We start from the raw sequence: 24,018 nt of genomic DNA, 5'->3' as shown, positions 1-24,018 counted from the left end.
TCTAACATTTTAACTAGCGAATTTTATCCTGTATATATTATAGAATGATTTATTAATTTTGTGAGCAAAAAATCTTATACTGATCACATACAAATAAACAATGTAGTATTCAACTCGATATAAATTGCTGAATTTATTTTATTAAATGATACCCTATACATTTGTTTTGTATTTCTTTTGACACCGACATATATTGGGTAATCAATAGTATAATATACTAAAGTATTGTAAATTAATCATTTTTTTTTTTTAGCGAATTTCATCCTGTACATAATATAGAATGATTTATTAATTTTGTGAGCAAAAAATCGTATGCTGAGCACGTTCAAATAATCAATGTATAGTCTAAACTATATATAATATGTTTTTTCTGTGAATGTTTTGGTTAACAATAAATTGAGACACATGTTTTACATCAGGCTTATATACTATTCCAGTATCAAAACCTAATAATCCTCCAATGCTGTCTGTCATAGAAAAATCAATTTTATGACTGCATTTCATTTCACACTTTAAAGTAACATTGTTAGCTTTTAATTCAAAATATGTGACTATATCTGATAAAAGTGATTTAATAGTTGCTTCTAGACTTACTATTTCATAAGAACCTGTAGGTATGGTTATTAACTGTAGATTAGTAACTGCATCACCGTCATTTTCACGTATAACACCAATACGGTTACACCCAGATTTGATGTTTGGTATAGAGTTGTTTGTCTGAAGACTTAAAAGACATAATTCTGAATTATTAACAACTTCTAACGGAGGAAAAAATTCACACGTTAATTCAGAAGAATTACTATTTAGTGTTAGTGTTGTCATGGTTGCGATAAAAATTTTAAACACAAATGTCCGCAATTATATGTATTATATTGCTGCTGTTTTTCACAGTTGTATATGATTTTACAACCTTTTAAATATTTCTGAACTTCAAGCGGTGGTTCTAAGCCAAAGCTATCGTAGTAATAAGCGTGGTTAAAGTTCTTCTTAAGAGCCACCCAGTGAATACCTGCGTCAACCATCCGTGATAAATTAATAACAAAAGCTTCTTGGCTTCTTGTATGAACAGGCAACGTGTCTCTACAACAGGTTCCCCTGTAATGGGGTATTTTTAGAAGACGCGCACAGTTATTAATTTCAAAATCAAATAACGCACGTTTGGGTAGCTCTGATATTAGTTTTTTGATTTACTTCCTCGTTTATTACTTTTAGGTTTTTTTACTCCTTTTCCTGATAATTTAGGTGCTAAAAATAAACCTTTTCCTAACTTATATTTTCCTTGACCACAGGGTGTTAAAAACAAACCTTTACCCAACTTGACAGGTGTATTCTTAGAAGCCCTTAAATCATTAATAGTTTTAACAATATTACTCGCTCCAGAAGCTAAAGATCCAACTGCAGTTAAACCAGCAATCAGGGGTAAAATGGGTAAAAACCCTCCAGATTGAGGAATAGCTATTATTCGGGGTACTGCTTTATTTTTTTTATTTTTACCCACAACCTTTTTAGCTGCTACCATAGCGATTTTAGCCAGTTTAGTCTTATTTTTCTCTGTACTCTTTTTAACAGCTTGTTTTGCTGCGGATACAACCTGCTTAAATTGAACCCCCATACCTAACTTTCGTTTAGCTTTTATAGCAGTAGTTACTCACCAAGAAGCGGCTTTTTCTTTAAGTTCTTTAAGTCTTTAGATTTAACTAGTTCCCATGCATTATCCTCTAATAATCTATCAGCCTCGTGTCTATCATTCAGAGAGTTAGATTTATCGTATGCAATGTCATGATCTCGACATAGATCATCCAATTTATTCACGCCTCTATCACCTCGTGCAAGCCGTTTTTTTAATTTAGTCCCGGGACCTGCGAATCTAATTTTTTTCAAAAAAAAAAATATTAGTTTTAATCATTATTTTTATGACTAATTTTTAACTACCTATATCCTGGTAAATGTAACTCAAATGGAAGATTATTTATAGCAGTGTTTAGTATACCACCACCTTTGTTGGTGTTGTTCTTTCGACGTGTAGACATCATATGATCCCTAACGTTTTTAATCAGATATATTTATACCGTTATGATATTTTTACCACAAGATACTAAACTTTCAGTTTTAAACGCGGATCCTCCGCAGATGTATCAGACTAAGTCTAAAAATGGCTATTTACTACCACATTCAATCCGCGCCTTAATTTTAGCCCCTAGTGGAGGAGGGAAAACCAACTGCGTGTACTCTTTACTTACTAACATTAATGGGATTAAGTTTCAAAACATTTATTTATACTCGAAAACTGTAGATCAACCGAAATATAAAATGTTAAAGGATATTATATCTGGTATTGATGGTATGAAGATGTTTACTTTCAACGAAAGTGATACTGTAATTCCACCTGAGAAAGCTTTACCCGAAAGCACATTTATTTTCGATGACGTTTTAACAGAAAGTCAAGGTGTTATACGTGCATATTTTGCTCGTGATCGGCATAATAATTTGGATTTATTATATTGTGCACAAAGTTATTCATATTTAGATAAAAGAACTCTACGCGATAACGCAAACTTTCTTGTGGTGTTCAAAATGGATCAGACCAACTTAAAACATATTTACAATGATCATGTAGCTTCTGATATGTCCTATAACCAATTTAACGAGTTTTGTACTACCTGTTGGAATCGTGAAAAATATAATTTTATAGTTATTAGCAAAGACGATGAGAGAGATAACGGCCGTTATAGGCTCAATTTCGACACGTTTGTTACTATATAGAGTCTAACTCACATAGCGATTTAGTCATTTATCGATCAAACATGACGGAGGAAAGTTACACATTAATGAAGGAATTAATACAAGCTAGAGAAAATATTAAACAAAAATTTAAAGATCTTAAACAAAATAACGCGAAAACCGAACATGCCATAAGACAAAATCTAAATCCTATAATTGAACCTCTCCAAAAACTAACGGATATAAAATTAACTAAAAATAAATCAAAAGAAAAACCGGTAAATGAATCTGTACAAACGAGTACAGATATTGCCGTACAGACACAAGATCAAAGCCATGATGTGGCCGATTTAGAAGACTTTATTAACACGCGCATAAAAACATTGTTAGAGTCTAATAATTTGGATAAACTTTATGGACCTAAACACGATAAAAAACTGGGCAAATTACTCTTGGGGGGTGTGCGTTAGTGTTCGAGGCTAAAGAAAATGTAGTTTATTTAGATAACACGTCATACCCATTAACCATGGGTATCATTCAGTTAATTTTTTCAAAAAACCCAGTCAACTATACTGAGTCCGATTTGGTGAACTATAAAGATATGTTATTAAAATCAAATGTTCACTTAAACAAAAACAAAACGCATATTCGAAAAGGTGGGAATAAATATAATCTCATTGTAGGCTTATTCCTCAAAGGAGACGGTCTTACTTTAACATTAAGAAAAAAACGATAAAAAAGAGCTTATATTTTGGAAAGATCCAAACGAATTGTGTGAACGTCTAAAATTACTATTAGCTTCACAAGCAGCAGGTAATACGGGTGTATCGAATGAAATCACATTAATTTGGCAAGAACTACTCGAGTATAAATTAATAAAACGAATTCCCTATGTCTAAACGGGAAATCGCCAACGAACTACACAAACCAGCAAGAAGAAACTTTGTTAAAATAAATATATATATTACTAACCATAAACTATAGTCCCCTAAAGTTTAAAATTTGAAGTGGTTAAAAACCTTTACCGCGTGGTCGTAGTCATTTTGTGAAATATTACTTTCGGTTAGTGAACTATAAAAAATGATTTGGTTAAAAATTATTTATTATTAGTTTATATATAGTTATTATATTTTACCTATAGAACTGCTCTATCGGTGGTAGACAGAGTTCTTCAAGCTTCTCCCATGAGTCTGTATACTCATAGCAGTAAACACCTTTACGAGTCACCAAATCTATATCGTCCGCCCCATATGCACTCAACACAGAACGGAACTTAGACTTGTCAGAACGGGCAAGGTTATTTGTTAATTTGTCAAGACTACTGGCCATAAAGCGATAACTATCCAAAAATCGGACTGAAAATTTATTCGAAATAGATTTAGAAAACGAAATGAATTTTTCCTCGCTATTAGGAATAACGTTAATTGTGTGTGGATCATGGCCTAATTCAGTAACGATTATATGCGAGTCATAAGACGATAAATTGTGGAAAATGCAACTTACAAACTTTGGACTTTGCATTTTTAAATTGCACCTATTACAAACGGTTTTTCTGTATCTACCGCTTAATGGTGGTGATCGCGTACCGGATGACTTAATATTGAAAATTTGCAATTACAGAGAGGGCATTGACCGCCGTTCACGACAGCCTTATGGTTGCTATCGTCCTGTGTCGACATGCGTATAGGGGTATTAACGTTTAAAAGCTGCTCGATATTCCGTGCTACATCGGTAATACTTTGAATAAAATGTTTTGGCACATCATTTAATTCGCTGTTTTTATTGCCGCTGTAAACAACCGGAGTTTGTGGTATGTTGAATCGATCTAACAACTCTTTTGGGACATCCTCGCTAGGCTTGACTAAGTACACATAACTCATGGGCACGTGGTCTTGGGTAACAGTAGTTTTCCCAAAATGACTATCTGCAGCTGGTTTCTTCAACAAACACTCAAAATCCGCATAAATCACAAAATCATGTTTTTGAGTATTACCATAATTTTCAAATTTCATATAAGTTTTTGGTGGGGGTAGAATTGGCGTTACAGATTCATTTTTGTTGCATATTCTTCTATGCTCGTCCAGCCTGGATTCCTTTGGGGCTTTTCCTGCTTCATCCACATAAGTCTTGAAACATCGTCTGCATATGGCCTTTTCTTTGTTATTTTTTGACATTTGCTGACCAACCAGTCGTGTGAGGTTTCTGATATAGCAATAATGAAAGTTGCCTTTCCCATCATCGAAGTATAACAGATCGAAATGATTCGGTTGCTCAATGATGCATACTCGGTATGGAATAATAATGTAATCTTTTTTTACATTGTTATGGTTAGGAATGTTGTTCTTCGCCTTGTTTTTATACGTACGATTACCTTTCTTGAAACCATAAACAATGATGGACACTTCTTTATTATTCTTCTCAAATTTCTTTACTTCGGACAACGGCGTGGGGAAACTAATTCCGGCAAAGTTGTACCGGTCTGTCATACCTTCATAGTGTGTTACTCTGTGCGGGTTAGCTGTAGTCACGTGTTTTGCCAATATACTGTATCGAAAACATTGCTGATCCGTGTTTTGTACATTGACTGTTGCTTTCCTATTTTCAATGGCTTCCGGGAGTGTCATATACGATGCGCCACCGAAAGGCGAATATTGAAACACATCTACTAATATGCCATCAATCTTTTCCAGAGAAAACCCCGATCCTTTGCCAGCCATGTCTTCTTCTTCAACTAATAATTTGTTAAAGTCATCAGTAGAGGGAATTGGTTCTTTCTGATGAGGGGTAAAATCCTCACTTTCACTTCCCCTCTACCCCCCCAGCCTATATCTAGTCCTCTATAGTCCTTACTTTCACTTCCCCTGTACCCCTCCGGCCTATACCTAGTCCTCCATAGTCCTCGTTTTCACTCTCCCTGTACCCCTCCGGTCTATACCTAGTCTTTACTTTTACTTTCCCCCCCCCCCGCAGATTACATTCCCCCCCCCCTCGAATATTAAAAGTATTCCTAACTCAACGTTATGTGAATGTTTTGTTAGTCCTACATAATGGTTTTGTTTTCTCGACTTAATAGTATCATACGTAAACTCGAGTACAGTCATGCCGTGCAAGTGTGGAGGAACAGATCACTCGAGGACATCCTCGGCTAAATGTTCGATGAGAGCGCGTGGAAAGAATACCATCGTCCAGACTTCCACTAGTTATGAGTCTGTCAACGATCTTTCCAATCATTCATCTTTAGATCAACACGGGGCAATATCGCTCTCGCAGAAATCTGATGATATCCATTCTAATCCGACGCCTGCAGATCGAGAGATGTTACCGATTCAGGATGATAAAGAAGCCAAATTTCGTGAATGGCATAACAAATTTTTGGATAATCTTACATATTATAGATGGTAACCACCGAGTGACGATGGCGGTGACATCGACGACATCGCATGGAAAACAGCGTTATACACTCTAAAATATGTTTATACATTTATATTTTTGTTTACTAAAAAATTAAAAATTAAAACACAGATATTTTATGGAAAAAAAAGTATTTTTATTTCAGAATAATATTTAGGATTCTTATAGATTATACAGCAATACAAATTACAATGCTAAAAATCTTCTAAAAATAAAAATAAATATATATTTATTGATATAAGTAATACAAGTATTTAAAGTCTACGTACATCCCCCGTAAACGGGTTATAATTCGCAATTTGATCATGTAAGATTAGACAATATGCTGAGGTTTTTTCTGGAATTGCAGCGGTCGTCTCGAATTCAATACGAAGGTCAACGTTTGTTAATTTAATATTATCATCTTGTCTGCTCATATCAATCACCACAAGAGGAGTCTTTTTCATAAAGTCATGTTTGCTCATTAGTGGGGATGACCAATCTCTTTCATAGTAAGATTTTTGAAAATTACAATATGCGTTGTATAGTAAAGCAACCTTACTATTTGTGAAATCTGCTTGAAAATCTTCATATGGATATGCTTCAGTATTGAGGTATACTTTAAGATTTTTCAGATTACAGTGATCGAACATAGATAACGATTTACTATAGCTGTTCTTACGATCAGTCTGGAACCCGATAATAGCATATCGTGGACGTTCAATGTTTGAACAGCTACGGACGCTCCACGAATGTGAGGTGTTAGTCGGTAAAACAGGATATTCACATAGTTGCCAATTGCGGTAAGCCAGAGATAATGGCTTTTGGCTATCTACTACTTTTAAAAGTTTTAGTTTTTCCTCATCCGATACTTTAACCAATGGCATTTTCCATACAATTTTGGTAATTTCCAATTTAGAACCTTCATGTTTTTTCAACTGTTCTTCATTACCACCTCCATGTGCTACTAAACTGTCGAAATCAATAGATGCTCGGTTTAAGATCAGTTGTTGCGATGTCTTTATTAAGATTTTTTTATAGTCTTCGCAGAAGCCGAATAAATGTTTCAGTGGGATACATCCAGAAAAAAATCCGTTTGCTACAAACTCATCACAATTATCCTCCGTTATATCCCATGCAGCATTGAAGAGAGCATTTTTATCAGATTCTGTATATGAACATAACCCCTTTAGTGTAGATGTTATTCCAGGGTTTCGAACTGATTGAATTTCTGTGTTGTTTATCTCATAACGACATTCTGAAAACATATGCGCCAGACCGTTGTTGATGAATCGTATCTCACCTAAAGACCCTGATCCTTTGGTTATTTTCCCTTCAATGTTCAAAAAAGAAAGAGAAGGGAGGGTATACGATCCAGACTCGGAAATAGAAAAGCGAATTTCATCATTTCTTGACAATGCCGTTGTTGAGAATGGTAAAAACGAATGATATTCTATTTGAGTAATTTTCGACTCATCTACATAACGTTCCGTTACATCCAAAAACAAGTTGTCCATTATTATTATTATTATTGTATAAGTAGAAGTATTATTATTTTTATAGTTATTCAAATAGCCTTTAATGAACGAAGAAAGTCCAAACTACTTTTTGAGAGACTATCTGATTTTCTTTTTAGCACAGAAGTCGACTTTTTTTTCCTTGATTTTTTATTCGTTTTTTTTATTTTCTTTTGTCCTGCAAATGGTTTTTTAGTTATTGTAGTGGTACTTCTACTGCTGCTAGCGGTGTTGGTTGGTTCACTAAGACTTTTCGAACGACTGTCGATAATTTTCCTATACGCAGCACTATTTATATCAACAAACTTGAGCCCCATGATTTACGGACGTTTACGGATATGTAATCGTATTGTGATAGGTTCTTGACGAAGATTTATCAAATTACCGTCTTGATCTCTCAGATCGATTCGCAAATGACTTAATGAATACGTGTTGAGCGGATAGTATACTGGATATTTAGGTACTTGAATTAGTTTATACCCACTCGGTACATCTGGATAAAATTCATAAATTGAATGCGTGGGACGACCGTCCGTAAATGATCCCAAAATATGAGAGCAGCTTATATTTATAGAATTTATTTTCATGATTTGCACTACATTATCAGACACGTGCCACTCATTGGCAAGGTATTTTTTCTTTTTGTTAAACCCCAATATACTTGATATACTATCATCCGTACTCAAATCGATTTCCAAACTACATTTCATTTCACACTTTAACGTGCTGCTGTTTCCAATGAGGTTGAACCTAACCTCGACATCCGAAAATAGATTTCTAATAGCAGCTTCCAAATTTGTCAATTCATACGCGCCCGTAGTACGCGCGCGTCGTATTTTTCGTACGATTAAGCCATTAGGGCCGTATATACCGATTTCGTTACATCCTTCATCTATGTTGGGCAATGAATTGTATGTATGTAAACTCAGAAGACATATTTCAGATCCGTATTCTAGCTCTAAAGCCGGGAAAAAATCACATTCCAACACTGATGAGTTACCGTTTAAAGTTATTGTACTAGGCTTTGCCACAGTAGTCATCACGCTTTCCATAAAAACTTTAAACAAAGCTGTCCTTAAATTGAAGTATTAAAATTTTGATATTTATCGTAATTGTATTTTACATTATATCCTTCGAAATATTTTTTTAGCTCATTAGGTGGTGGTAGATTTCCAAAACTGTCAAAATATTTTACTTGTGATCCGTTTTTCTTATAACTAACCCAGTGAGTACCATTAGAGTGCGATGGAGCAAGGTTGACTATGGCAGATTCTTTAAGTTTACAACGAACAGGCATGCGATCCTTACTGAACACACCGCGAAAGTGAGGTATTTTCAACAATTTTGCATATTTTATTAGTTCAAAATCATACAATGGTCGACTACTGGGCAGTTCTGTTACTAGTTTTTTGACTTATTACATCGAGTTTTCTTATTTTTTAATTTTCTTTGAGTGATATTTTTTTGTAATTTTGGGTAGAGTCCTTTTTCTATTTTGTACCGCCCACCTTTATACGGATGTAAATAAAGACCCTTACCTATATGAACAGGTGAGTTTTTACTCGTTTTAAAGTCATTAATAGTCTTGACCACATTAGCAGTCCCTCCAGCCAAAGCTCCTAAAGCTGAAAGTCCGGCAAACAGAGGGACAAGTGGTATGATACCTCCAGATTGTTTAGGTATCGGTAATATTCTGGGCGTTTTGTTCTTTAACGACCTCATTTTACTTTTAGATTTTTTCTTTGACACCACCTTTTTTGCTGCTGCCAAAGCTGTTTTTACCAATTTCATCAGGTTTTTCTTTCCACCACAGCCAGTGTTCATATTTTGAATTGACTTTTTGGCTCCACTTACTACTCCACCGAGTCCGCAACCCATTCCAATTTTTCTTTTTCCCCGCATGGCTGTCACCGTTGTCCAAGCAGCCAACTTTTCCTTCAGCCCCGTATCTTTCGACTTGAAAATCGTCCACGCCTTTTCCTGTAATATTCTGTCGGCTTCGTGACGGTCACTGAACTCGTTACTTTTATCGTAAGCAATATCGTGTTCTCTACAAGCGTTGTCCAATCGATTGATACCTCGTTGACCAGCAGCCAGTCTTTGACGGAGACTAGTCCCAGGTCCGCAAAACTGATAACCAGGGTAATGCAACTCTACCGGTAATCTATTTATAATAGAGTTTAAAAGACCGGAACCTTTGTTGTTCTTAAGCTTTCGAGACGAAGACATCATATGTTCTTTTCTATCATTTGACAGTCTTATTTATACCATGCGATTCGTTGAACAAGATCATAAACTTCCTATTGTCAATACAGACACAATAGATGCCAATAGTGTAGTTTCAAAACATGGTCCTCTTCTATCCAACACGATTCGTGCCCTCATAGCTGGGCCCTCATCCTGTGGTAAAACCCAACTGATATTTACACTGTTGACTGCAGACAATGGATTAAAATTCGAAAACGTATACATTTATTCCAAGACTTTGGGTCAGGAAAAATATAAATTACTCGAGCAAATTATTCGTCAAGTCGACGGTGTAAACTTGTATACGTTTTATGAAAATGAAACAATAATGGACCCGGAGAAAGCAAAGGAAAATAGTATTTTTATTTTTGATGACGTAATTTCTCAAAACCAACATATTATCCGTGAATACTTCTCACGTGGGAGACATAATAAAATAGATGTTTTCTATTTAGGTCAAAGTTATTCGAAAATTCCAAAGCTTTTAATTCGTGATAATTCAAATCTAATTGTACTTTTCAAGCAGGATGAATTAAATTTAAAACATGCTTACGACGACCACTGTAGTTCAGATATGACTTTTTCCGAGTTTAAAGATTTTTGTAGAGCATGTTGGAATCGAGATAAATATGGATTTGCAGTGATATGTAAGGATTTTATTAGGGATCAAGGGAGATATCGAAGCAAATTTGATACATTTGCTTTAATATAAAAGACCATGTTTACGATTTATATTTATCATTTACACTACAGTAATCATGACGGAGAAAAACAAAAATTTGTTATCTGCGTTAACTCAAGCCAGGGAAAGTATTAAGAGAAAGTATAGAGCTCTGAAACAAGGTGAAGCAGATACAGAATCGTTAGTTACACAGAGTTTTAAACCAATTATTGATCCACTGACGAAAATAGCAAATAAAAACACGAACAATGGTGGTGATGATTACCAAAGTTTTGAAAATCGTGATCAGGTGTTTGATGACCCTGTATTTCAGTCACAACAAGCATCGAAAGAAGTATCAACCGCCATAACGTCGAAAAAAACGGATCATACTGTGAGCATTGGTATGATATTAGATAACTGGTTAATTTCACCACAAAGAGATAAAATATATGGACCCAAACCGGTTGATAATAAAGGTAAAATAAATTTCGGTCATTCTGAAATGGAATTCGATAGAAATTCATTACAAATTTCACTTGATGGTAGACCATATCCCATGACCGTGGGAATACTACAATTATTGTTTTCTAAAAACCCAAATAAAAATACAAAAATCGATACGAGAAATTATAAAAAAATGCTAGAACAATCATCAGCTCACTTAACTGTAGATGGTAGTCGGCTTAAAAGAACCGGTTCCAAGTATAATAAGATCATTTCAAAGATATTCCCCTCAGGCAGTGGTCTTTCCATGTCGCTGAATAATAAGAAAACAAATTACGTATATTGGAATCAGCCTGAAGAATTAATTACCAGATTACGTTTATTACATTCAGCGAGAACTGCAGGCAACTCAGGGGTCAATAATGAAATAGTTTCTATTTATGAAGAACTTTATGAGCAGGGTATTATAAAAACGATTCCACACGATGATACCGATAACTACTAAAGAAAGTATTGCTTCAGAACTGCATCGACCAGCTCGTAAAAATTTCACTAGGCGGAGAGTTATTTTGAAGGGGAAAGGTGATCTTTTGCAAGCCGATATTGTTGAAATGACCAGTCATTCAGTGAAAAATCGGAAATTCAAATATATTCTTACCGTCATTGACTGTTTCACGAAAAAAGCTTGGTGTTTTCCTCTGAAGACAAAAACTGGAGTCGAAGTCACTGCAGCCATGGAGAAAGTACTCATCTCCCACCCAACAACTCACCTTATGACTGATTCCGGGAAAGAGTTCTATAATAAGCATTTCATGGCTTTGATGAAAAAATACAATGTTAACTTATACTCAACATATTCCGCTCTCAAAGCTAGTATAATTGAGAGATTTAATCGCACAATTAAATCAAAAATGTACAAACAATTTACAGCTCAAGGTTCATATGAATGGCTTTCTATCTTGGATAGCCTCGTAGATACGTATAATAATACAAAACATAGCACTATTAGAATGACACCGAATCAGGCTGAGGCTAACCCGTCTTCGGTTGTAATACATGGTCGTAAAATACCTGAGCAGAAATTTCGCTTTAAAGTTGGCGATAGAGTAAGAATTTCTATGTACAAAACCATCTTTACTAAGGGTTATCTTCCTAGCTAGAGTAGTGAAATTTTCAAAGTAGTAAAAGCTAATTCTACATCTCCTCCTACTTACTACATAGAAGACTATACCGGTAAACCCATAGCAGGTAGTTTCTACAATGAAGAATTAAGCAAAACTCTATATCCTGATGACTATCTGGTGGAAAAGGTCTTACAAAAAAAAGGATCAAAAGTTCTAGTAAAATGGTTAGGATTTGATTCAACACATAACTCATGGATAGATAAAAGCGATCTTAAACTATGATGATAATACTAGTTAGTATCTCGAGGACCATGGACGTGTTTGGAGGTTCATTGGAAGGCATAAAGAATAAGTCAATCTCAAATCTTCAAGTTGGATTGCAGATACTTCAAAACGAGTTAAACGTACACGGTATTCTTTTCCGTACTCATCGAGAGGATATAACAAAATGTAATGATACAATTAATAATATTTGGGCTGCCATAAAAAGAATTGAATCTTACATTGAACTCATGACATCAAATATAACATTTGATTCGCCTATTTTAGTATATGAACAATATAAACTGCAATCTGAAATAACTATTAGCGTTAAGGACAAGGTAGATGATTTAAAAAAGATTCAGGAATGAGAAGAATTAGTAATATACCATGTTTAATCATGAAAAGTCGTGTTCTGTGTTGCTTGCTTGTATAGTACAACGTCATAATATATAATACAAGAATGAACCATTTAATATTAGATATGCAGTGTGTCCTAAGATCTGATGGAAAATATCTAATAAAAGAATTAACAGCAGTCGATACTGAGAGCTGGGCAGTTCAACATTGGATATTCAAATACTCACCGTCCTTGTTTCAAAGTGCCAAGTCTCGTTCTGTTAATAAATGGTTAGAGCGTCATTTCCACAAAATGAGCCTCACATATGGTGACGTGGAATGTGAGGAAATTGGAAGAATATTAAATTCATTACAAGCTCGAACAGTTTACGTGAAAGGAGATCAAAAGAGAGATCTTCTTTTGGAATATTTACCTGGCATAACTATTATTAATATGGAATTAATGGGCTGTCCAACAATAGATGAACTCTATCCTAATGAAGAATTTGCCTGCTGTCTCTTCCACAAAGAATTGAATCCCAAGCTATGTACACTTTATAAAGTTCTTACTTTAAGAAAATGGTTTTTGGAAAATGTGTAAATAATATTTTTTTAATTTTTATTTTTTTAAAGACTAGTATTAAAAATATATACTGTAGGAAAAAACTGTTTACACTGTAATATACATTATTTTATTTATACTTATATAATAAAATATCATTTTATGTATGTCAAACAAAATAAATAAATAAATGGAATATTTTTTTTACAAAACGGCGTCGTTGCTTTCTGATAATCTGCCTGCCTCTTGAAGTTCACTAAAATAAAAATAATTTGAATAAGATTTTGAACTATCGATATTTTATACTTCAATTACTTGATTTTATAATGACCAATTGCTAAAGTATGAATCCTGTCACAAAGCACAATCCTCTTGTCATCATTTCGGTTTAGTGCTAATTTCATTGTTTTAACGGTACAAATTTTATGTTTGAACGACCTTATAGATATATTCTCTCTATATGGAGTGTAATCGTAGCGATATGAAGTACTACTTGATGTATTTAAGTCATAGTTGGCATATTCTAGGGTCTTAAGAGCACAATTATGAGCAGTCAGTTTTGCTTCTGCTTTATTGAAACCATAAATGTCCATATCATCCTCACTGTCGTCATCGAAAAGACATCTTTTTAAGTCATCGAGAACCATATGTTTTTTAGTTACATAAGCTCTTATACCTATTAAAAATAAAAATAAAGTAAAAGGTAATACATTTTTATTTTTAATGAGTAAAACAAAAAAAATGTTGTGAACCTTAACAACTGTAGTAAATCAAAGCAATCAGCATAGGAATTATTTGGATTAAATCATATATTATTAAAAATCGCTTAAGTTATATTATTAGAACTAAACACTATCATACTTATCTACCTGGTTTGAAAAACTGACGCCTTAATCCACTAGGCCATTAAGATTCACACATTTTATAATGTATTTTATACCATTTAAATATTAAACTTTTTTTTTTTATATTTAAAAATGTATAATGTATACCTTTAGCTTTTATTTTTTCTTCAATACTCCATTCTGTTTCCAGAGACTTATAGACGTTTTCTTTGCTAAACCCATACAACTTCGATCGCAATGCAATTATTTCATGCATCGTAAGACCTGCTAATTCATCGGTGAATGTCCCTGGAACTTTTTTACGTTCTACCGAGTAACACGGATGATCAATCGGTAAATTTGATGTATCCAACCGACTTAGAAGTTCTGGTGTTTTTCTGACATCCTCGTAAAAATCTTGTGTTTTGATCAAATATATAAGTGAGTCTGTGGAAAAAACAATTTGTTATTTTATTTATAATTTAATACAACTATTTATTATTATAATTTTTATATATTTTTTTAATAAGTACCTGTATCACCATAAACGAATTCAATAACATCTTTAAAGTGTTTTCGCATAACATTGTAATGATATTCGTACATTAAAACTTTACTTAGCTTCAGCACTGCAAAACCTACGTATATCGGCTTACAAAAATGTATTATTTTGTTCTCCAAGGAAACAGCAGCAAGATTCTCGCTGTATGTAGTACAGTGCTCAAAGGTGGGTTTATTAATTAATTTTTGGAGTCTTCGAGGGCTGGACACGAGTTCAATTTTAATACGCTTCCGCATTGATTCCATCGTTTTACCTATAATATATAAGGTTGAGTAATTAATTTAATCAATTTAAAAAAAAAAAAAAAAAAGGTATATTGTTACCAAATACAGCGTTGTTCATCAACTTGAAAAAGTTTTTTTCAAAATCATTAGTTGCACATTTACGTTTTTGAGTGTTAAGATCTATATAAGAAGCGAGCCAAGGGGATTGATGAAATTGTAAAACTCTATGCACCTACGTTATTCAAAATTTTTTTATTAATTTATTATTATTATAGCAATATTTTGAAATATATGTTTACCTTCTCAACCTTTAAGCCATTCGCAATCGCTTGTTTTAAATTCATATAATGAATTACGTATTTTTTTTTATCCTCAAGTGTGGCCAACAGTTTTTTCGTTTTTGAATTTGGAGGACATTTAAGCTCAGGAAGGAATGGATATTCGTTATGTTCATCATGTAGAGTTGACGGATAAGCTATATCAACTTCGAAAATCATACCTGTTTCAGACTGTTCCGTCATAGAGTCCAAACCCTTCAGTGCTTCCTCCCCGCTTCCGGTGTACCACTGAAAGCTTCCAGATGGCATAAAACGGCTCATTGCATAACCATATAAATTTGTGGCGTCTTGGTAAACTAACCATGTGTTCGGCTTGTCAGGATTGTAACCAGGTGTCTTAGGATTATTAGCTTTAGCCCAACGTGTACAGGCCTGTACGAGGCCACCGCGGATTCCATTTTCTATTAGCAGTACCATTTCATAGTCATTTAAAAGATCCAAATGCACCATGCTATGTTTTAACATAGCGTCGAAACTTAATCCGGGGCTCGTAAAGTAGAATACTGCATCCAAGTTGTACGTGTCCATACATAAATTACGAAATTGTTCAAATACATCGGTAAGAGCCATTATGTCGACTTTCATGTAAATATCACTGTACTCCCCCAAGGTTTTACATTTAAAATGATTCCAAACTTGTAATGCATGTTCGTAATCTTTTATGCTAATATGTTCACCTGTGAGTGAATTAAAGAACTGTTCACGTGCTGGCAAACTGGTGACCTCAAGTTTTGACCAGTCGTCGACGAAAGAATAGGGAAAAACTCCTTTTTTGGTCACTAATGGCATGTCTTCGGGGCAAAACACTTTGGCTGTCTCTCGGAAATTAGAAAGACCAGCTTTGGCAAGATCTGTGGTCAATGCAGACAGGCAACTTGGTGTAAAACGACAGCTATCGAGAAATCTAATCGAAAAATTATTTTTTATATACTTTGTGAAGGCTATATATTTTTCTTCGCTGGTCGGTATTATATTGATAGGTTTATCATCATACCCCAGTTGTGTAACGATAAAATGTGCGTCATAAGAGCTTAAGTTATGAAAAAAAACCGGTAAAAAATTTGGGGTACGAAGCTTTAGATTGCATGAGTTACAAAGTGTTCGTCTGAATTTTCATGTCATGATCAGCTACTTTTTCATTGGACTGTGTAAAACTACAATGACAAATTTCACAGCATGTAGCGACTGCATGCCTCTGAGCTTCAGTATCGGTAAATTTTATTGGTGTATTCGTCTGAAGTAGACCACTTATGTTTGTAGCTACTTCGACAATTGCCTCCACGAAGCGTTTTGCTACATCTTCAGAATTGATTGTTTGTGATCCACGAAACCATATGGGCGTTAGAGGGATGTTATACTGTTTTAAAATGTCTATGGGTATATTGTCTGCAGCCTTTACAAAAAATCCATATGACATTAGTTTATGTTCCTCAACAATATTAGTATTTCCACCTTTGTTGTCTGAAATATCTGGTTTTATTAAAAGTGCTTCGAAATCGGCATATATCACAAACGGATGTCTAACTGTTTTGCCCAACGCATCAATTTTTTTATTTCTTCTCACTATTATACACTTGTCCTAATCCGGTAATAGCATCAGTAAAATCAATTCCATTTTTAACAAGGTCTATAATAAATAATAATATAAATTGTTTTTTTTACGTTTTTCGATTCTATAGTCTATTTTTTTTTTAATAATTACTGTTTTAAATAAATGTAATATATTTAATTGCTTTACTTACGATGTACAGTTCTCACATGACGCAGCAAATTTGATTTCTGACTGAAAATTCTATTACAAGCGTAGCAAGGAAATGTTATGTTAACGTGTTTTAAACCATGTCTGTTTAAATTAGACTTGTTTGCAAAAGATTTACCACATTGTGTACACGAAAACATGATGAATTTTAAATATTACAGTTAATATTAATAAAAATAACAAAATAGTATAATTTTTTTCAAAAAAAAACTATTAAAAACGGATGAGATACATAAGAGCGTATAACCGCAACACTGACTAGCACACGACTGGCTAAACCATATAGAAAATTGACGTACACGGGGCACTAGATTTCTTTTTTTTTTTTTAGAAAGTTGGTCCTTTTATATAATTATAACAAGATGAGAGGGGGAAAATAGTTGTTTGAATAATTTCTTAAGGAATAAATTATTTTGTCTCTGAGTAAAACAACAATATTTTGTTTTATTTTTGTATACAATTATAGTAGTATATAGTTTACATAATATGAGTTTTGTCTTTTAATATAATAACTAGATATATATATATTTTTTTTAAATATCTTATTAATAAATATTTTAATTATTTAAATACATAATACTTTCCGTTATCTACAATGTCATCACATACGTTATTAATATTAGTAAAAATACATAATTCACAATTGCAATCTACACCTGACACGGTTTCTAGTGATGAATTAATTTTATCTTTCCGTTTGTGAACCTGTCAATAATAATAATACTTGGTATTAATACAACAACTATTTGGTTAAAATATTATGATAATATAAAAATGATATTAACCTCGATTTCGGAATATTTAAGCCCCAGCCAGGAGTTAGCGACAGATCTTGCAGCGAATAAAATAAGCTGATGGATATAATCTGGCTTATTTTTCGGGATTAGGTTAGAAATCGTATTTTGATCAGTTGTTTGTATGTATGATATCATTTCATCGCTGTGAAAACTCATTTTTTCCCTCCACTGTGTGTCTAAATACTTTACAAATATTTCCAACTGTTCTAACACGAGGAGACGAGTTAAATTAGATTTATGATAATGTGCTGCCTTTACAACGTGCTGAAGGTCTTGAATTTTCAATAATTCTTCCCGACAAAGTATAATTTTACACTTTATTTCATTTTTTGATTGTATGACTAATAATTGTTGTCCACGTGAAACCAATTTTGAGATAATGAAGAATTGATCTTTTAAAAGTGGAGTATTTTTGCTATGGTTTTCCATAGGATCCTTCTCATTCGACAAATTGAACAAAATTGTACTCATTATAGATATAAATCTGTTAAATAATATGATACCAATTGTTACATAACTTGTAGAAGTTAAAATATGAATTTTAACATTAAATGTTTCATTCGGATCCAAACCGATTTGAATAGACTTTTTACTTCTATAATCAATATGGAACACTGTGCAATCGACTAATTCTTGTGGCGGTCGTAATGCAGTATATTTCCGTTTTTTATAAGTTATATTATTTTTATTAATCAAACCGGTCATTTTAAAATACTGAAATTTTAACACTACTGAATAACACACTACAAACTACACGTTTTGTTACTTACAACACTTTACTATACACTAAATAACACGAGCTAAAGAATTTCTTCTTAGCTCCTTTGGTCATGTTTGAAATACCCCTGCTTCCAAATAAATTATAGGAAAACAACATTTTTATCGAGAAAGTCTGTTAACCGATTTGGATACTATACCTGTATAGACCAAACATAGAATTTAGCCTTGACCTCTTACAAACCTAAAGATTTTGGTAAAAGTTGTTCACATTATAACACACGTGTGGTGTAGGATACGAAGAAGCATAATAATTACGTATTATGGATAAGTATCATTGATATTTTTTTTATTATGATTTTCTCCTCTATCTTCAAGCCTCAACTATAAGATATATTTTATATAACGCATTAATTTCTTACTTTAGCCTTGACCGCTCAGTGCAGTTACTTAAAAATGAGAGGGAGGGATTTTATCTTTTCTTTTAGAATATCAAACTACTTACCATTTAAACTGTTTAATACGTTTTACAAGCTCTGAATGAATAGACGACCTCAGCTTTTTACTTCGTTCAAAAAAAACATAAGGTAATAATCTTTTTACTGTTTAATATAGATGTTTTTTAATGAAATAAAAAAATATTTATAATTTTTTTGTTTTTTAGTATGACCAGCTTTGCCCGTTTGTTGAAGATGAAAGCCGCCGAGGCTGAGAAGTCCAGCGCAAAATCGGTCAGCATAGCTGAACTGGTTATCAATGCGAGATATCAAATAGAGAAGGTGCGATTATTAAAAACCACTTATGGGCCAACCGTACGAATGATTCTATCAAAAGATGATGAGTTGCTTGGAGTTTTTCTTCCACAGTCAATCCAACTTTCTGAACAAGAATGTGATGATTTCGGGAAAAACAACGAGTCAGCATTTTTAGTATATAGAGGTCGTAGACAAAATAAATCTTTTATCATAGACTTCGAGTCCTAAAATGTATTTCTTACTTAATAAATGATAATTATATCTTATTCATTTTATTTTGTTTTTTTTTAAAATAAGTTCTTGCATAAAAAAAAACTAAAATTATTATGATTCCGAGATTTACAGTCGTCTATTTATAACTTACTATTAATATAATTATAATATTATAATGGTGAACGATAAATTAAATAAGTATACACAAATATTTTTAAACCTGTAAAACGTACATCATTAATCTGTTTTTTGTTTTTTTTTTTGTTTTAGTATACTTAGAATATAAATAAATAATAATATAGTGTTAAGAGACTACTATAGTATGTTTTTAAATTAATAAAAAAATAACTGTACTCAATTTGAAAATAATAAATCTATATTTTTTTTATTTAAACAATTGAAATGCATTTTTATTCTTTATAGTTTAAGTTTTTACATATTATATTGTAAGAGATTTTCTAACACCTTCAGTCAGAAAAAAGCCATAAAATCATATACAACTGACTGTATTTCTTTTTCATCCGTAATCGGATCGAGATTTTTAAACGTTTTGAGGTCGACATCTCTCCAAAATGTAGTTCGTTCACCGCATTTAACACATACATTTTGCCGAACGACTTGTATAAAAGAATCATACCTGTAAAAATAATTGTTATTGATATAGGTTTTTGTTTTAAATAATAATAATATGATATACCCTAAATATTTTTCGATCCGGTAATCACCATGAATATTTATAGTATCCAGCAAGCTCGGTAGACATGTGTAATATTTTTGTTCATTTCGTCGAGCACAATACTGGCGATCATGGATTTTTATATCAAAATGAAAAAGTATGTATCCATTTTTATAAAGTGAATGATCTTTAGCAATTTCTACGGCTGCTCGTGGATGTCTTAAAGGTTGAAAACGTACATATTTACACCAATCATTGAACTCACGTTCAGTTTTTTCATCAGACGCATTTTGTATTAGATGAAGAAAATAAACCATATCAGCGTTAAATTGTTCCATGATTTGGTTTTCCATTATTATACTAAAGTAAAAAGAAAAAAAATAATTTTGTTTAAATTGTATTATTCGTCTAAACATAAACTAATAAAAAGTAATATTTAGATTATAACAGCTTATAAATTTATAAAATTATAAGAGAAACCTTATTTTCTCTCTCTCTCTATCATATATATACATTCGTTCACTATGCAATTAACTTGTAGAGTAGAAAAAAAATAATAGAAACTGTAACACTTACTTAAAAAGGATTATTGTCGTTGATTTTGTTGAATATTCTATGGTGATGACGACTGCAACGATGATAATGATAATACTGAGTGGACATACCGTTTTGTAGCAGTCGTTTCTAAGGTTGAAATCCATAAAAAAAAAAAAAAAATGGGTATCCTTGTGATATCATGATAGTAGGGTGAAAATAATTACTCTTTTTTACCGTTAAACGACTACATTATACAGTACAGTTACTAAAAGGACTCGATATCCTACACATGTAGATCGTGGGTTAGAGAGAATTTTATTAAATAATATAGTATATACCTAATATATACTGTAGTGGTTTCCATTTAACTGATTAATATTCTTGATGTTTTCATGTAGTGTAAACAAGGTTCATCACGCTGTAGGGTGTCGATCGGTAGTATAAGATAGTGTAAGGTAATGTTACGGTGACAACTGGTTGTGAGAGAGATTTGTTTTTTTATATCAACACACAGCGCAGATAGGGTCGTTACCCGAATAACATCGAGTGGTAGGCACCGATTATATTATTATTATATACCTATCCCTCCACACATGCATGGCATGACTGTACCCGAGTTTACGCACGACAATGTTAATTAAGTCGAGTTAACGGTAACAAATATAGACCGCAATGGGGATCGGATTAAAAATAAAACCATTATGTAAGAAGACCGGAGGGGTACATGAGGAGTGAAAAAACATTCACTTAACGTTGAGTTTGAAATACTTTTACTTTTCGAGGGGGGGGGGGAATATAATCTGCGGGGAGGGGGAAAAAGTAAAAGTGAAGACTAGGTATAGACCGGAGGGGTACAGGGAGAGTGAAAACGAGGACTATGGAGGACTAGGTATAGGCCGGAGGGGTACAGGGGAAGTGAAAGTAAGGACTATGGAGGACTAGATATAGGCTGGGGGGGTAGAGGGGAAGTGAAAGTGAGGATTTTACCCCTCATCAGAAAGAACCAATTCCCTCTACTGTCATCAGTTATTTGGTCTTCAATGATGGTCTCAGGTAGCAATGTCCTCGCACACGTCTTGAAAGCCCGGTTTTCAAGAACCTCGGTGGATGGGATTTTGTACGTCGACTCAAGTTTCAACGTATATTTGATTGCATTTTCAGCAACGAGTGTTGTAAGAAGTTCGATTAGTTGAGGTTTGGTTTCAGCCAAGAAAGATTCATAGTCCGCTAATTGATTAAAATTTTTCTTATAATAGGCTTTACATAAACCTCTAAACCCTGTGGTGGTCAAAACGAATCCTTCTCTCGTTACTGCAGCTAAACGGTGACTTTTCAACCGTTTATTATTTGCGTTGTTTTCTCTGTTGACCGTTATACTATCAAGAGCCTGCAAGCATGCCTCATCGCCTTCGCTGTCACACAGTTCTTCGAACGATCTTTTATCTACACCTAATAATATAATAATGGCCTTACTTAATATAAACCGTGAAAATGTGTCTAAGTGTTAATAAATTGAAAAAAAATTTGCCAGGACGGTAGGGTGAAATGTATAATATTTACTCTAAACAATATATTAAAGTCATAACTATATATATTTTTTACTAAATAATTTATAGTGAATGTTACATATAAAAAAAACCTACTACGGTAACCTACCCTAACCTAACGTATAAAAAATTAATGCGGTATACATATTTTTCACTAACCTGTAGCAACTCTTGAAGTTGACGCCATATTATTTTCGGCTTGGACAAATGTTTCGTCGTCTGCGCTTCCCCAAAACTGTTGTTCTGCCTGTCGACCTGTATTGGAAAAAATATTTTTTCAGTATAAATTAAATGTTAAAGATTGTTGAACGGATTGAATCATTAAAAGGAAAAAATAGCTTATAACCATAAAATATATGAATGGCTATATAATTTTTTTTAAATTAAATTTAAAGGTCTATTCAATGATATATTGTGAATATATTTGTTTATAAGCTAATTTTTTTTTCTTTTCATGGTGTTAAAGTAAATATATTTTAATTTAATATTGGTGATGTGTTTCAAGTTTCTCTTATAAAAAAAATCACTATATACTTGTAAAAAATAATTCATTTACTAACCTAAACCAGATGTTGAAGGCATGTGTGATGTGTTCTGAATAACCGATGCCCTTTGTTGAAGAGGATTTCCCGGACGCCCGTTTCGCCCCGCACCATCTGAATAAATGTTATATTTTATTAAATTAAATCACATTTTTGTTTTAAGTACAAACAAAAAAAAAAATGTTTTCTTACCGTGTTTGGCAATGCAGTGTCTGGATAGATTCCCTTGATACTTAAAGTCATAATCACATTCTCCGCATGTAAACCTAATACCTTGGTGGACTTTTAAATGTCTATTAAGATTAGAGCTTGTAGAGAATGATTTCTCACACAAACTACAATTATACATGTTTAAGAATTTAATAAGTTTACTAAAATAATAATAATATGCTAAAAATATGTAATATTATGTTAATAGGCTAAAAAGCTTAAAAAATGTGTTAAGTGCATTAGTATGTGTTAATATGCTATTTAAGCTACTAGATTAAATGCGTTAATATGTTATATGCAGTAATACAATAATATTAAGATTACAATACGATACTTTGTTAAAAAAAAAACACAAAATCGATATATATAAAATTAAACAGTGAAAATTAATGTAAACTGCTGAGCAAAAACTACTGTTGACAAGACACTGTTGACGGTAGGTTAGCAAAATTACATCTGACGGTTGTACACAGTATAATAATTGATCATGGTGATCACTGCAAACTCCTTCCAAAAAAAATATCGTTATATTAAATAATAAAATGAGGCATTGGTTTTTTTTAAACTAAAAAATAAGTTTATTTTAAGTAGAACTATTTATTTTACAATCCTAATCTTAATTCTAATATTAGTAAAAAAAATTACAAGTTAATATATTCAATGTCTAAATCAACATAGTTTACAAACTTGTCATGCGTGAGTAAACTCCAATTTCTCGCAATTGATGTGTCAATCGTGTACCATCGGTGCAGTGGTTGTCTGCATTTTTTACAATGCATTAAACGCATAAATGCGAAAAATGCATTGATGTCTTTGATTGCAAAAGTTCTTATCCCAAACTCGGGCTGCCTCTCTACACCTTCAAAATTGCTCCAACAAACATATGAGTTGCAAACGTAATCACAATTATTGAAACGTTTACAACTATATGCAACATTCCACTCCTTAAAAGCACTAGAATATTTTCGAATCTGATTTACCCCGTATTTTAACGGGTATTTAGACACATGATCAAAATTAAATCGCGAACTTAACATGTCACTCCGTA

The 24,018-nt window shown here is 32.9% G+C and overlaps 2 protein-coding genes across 2 annotated transcripts; both read right to left on the bottom strand.

Annotated features, from left to right (window-relative positions):
• Nucleotides 1-13,580: 13,580 nt before the first annotated feature.
• LOC126839784 (uncharacterized) lies at nt 13,581-20,423 on the bottom strand. Its single transcript, XM_050575192.1, has 8 exons — nt 20,400-20,423; nt 16,411-16,610; nt 15,179-16,121; nt 14,979-15,111; nt 14,627-14,908; nt 14,262-14,540; nt 13,865-13,945; nt 13,581-13,732 (listed from the first exon to the last, which is right to left on the bottom strand). The coding sequence occupies exons 1-8, from the start codon at nt 20,421-20,423 to the stop codon at nt 13,581-13,583; spliced, it is 2,094 nt and encodes a 697-aa protein (XP_050431149.1).
• A 305-nt stretch (nt 20,424-20,728) lies between these two features.
• LOC126839783 (zinc finger protein interacting with ribonucleoprotein K-like) lies at nt 20,729-23,109 on the bottom strand. Its single transcript, XM_050575191.1, has 4 exons — nt 22,953-23,109; nt 22,779-22,874; nt 22,378-22,473; nt 20,729-20,818 (listed from the first exon to the last, which is right to left on the bottom strand). The coding sequence occupies exons 1-4, from the start codon at nt 23,107-23,109 to the stop codon at nt 20,748-20,750; spliced, it is 420 nt and encodes a 139-aa protein (XP_050431148.1). The 3' UTR covers nt 20,729-20,747.
• Between the last annotated feature and the right edge of the window lie 909 nt (nt 23,110-24,018).

This window comes from Adelges cooleyi, unplaced genomic scaffold (assembly GCF_023614345.1).
Source record: "Adelges cooleyi isolate 19-005CV unplaced genomic scaffold, UGA_ACOO_1.1 ACOO_flye_CR_arks_rails_tigmint_CR_PRNA_307, whole genome shotgun sequence".
NCBI classification, from domain to species: Eukaryota; Metazoa; Arthropoda; class Insecta; order Hemiptera; family Adelgidae; genus Adelges; species Adelges cooleyi.
Note: the sequence above shows the minus strand (reverse complement) of the source record. Positions and strands in the feature narration are given on the sequence as shown.

What these genes read in the sequence shown, in the direction of transcription:
- LOC126839784 (XM_050575192.1), bottom strand. Translation starts at nt 20,423, where the DNA reads ATGCGTCTGATGAAAAAACTGAAC. An exon ending in GTCTGATGAAAAAACTGAAC is followed by an intron (nt 16,611 to 20,399) that starts GTGAGTTCAATG and finishes TTTTTTGTAAAG; the next exon opens with GCTGCAGACAATATACCCAT. An exon ending in GATGAACAACGCTGTATTTG is followed by an intron (nt 14,909 to 14,978) that starts GTAACAATATAC and finishes TATATATTATAG; the next exon opens with GTAAAACGATGGAATCAATG.
- LOC126839783 (XM_050575191.1), bottom strand. Translation starts at nt 23,109, where the DNA reads ATGTATAATTGTAGTTTGTGTGAGAAATCATTCTCTACAAGCTCTAAT. An exon ending in GCCTTCAACATCTGGTTTAG is followed by an intron (nt 22,474 to 22,778) that starts GTTAGTAAATGA and finishes TTTCCAATACAG; the next exon opens with GTCGACAGGCAGAACAACAG. An exon ending in AACTTCAAGAGTTGCTACAG is followed by an intron (nt 20,819 to 22,377) that starts GTTAGTGAAAAA and finishes TTTCAACCTTAG; the next exon opens with AAACGACTGCTACAAAACGG.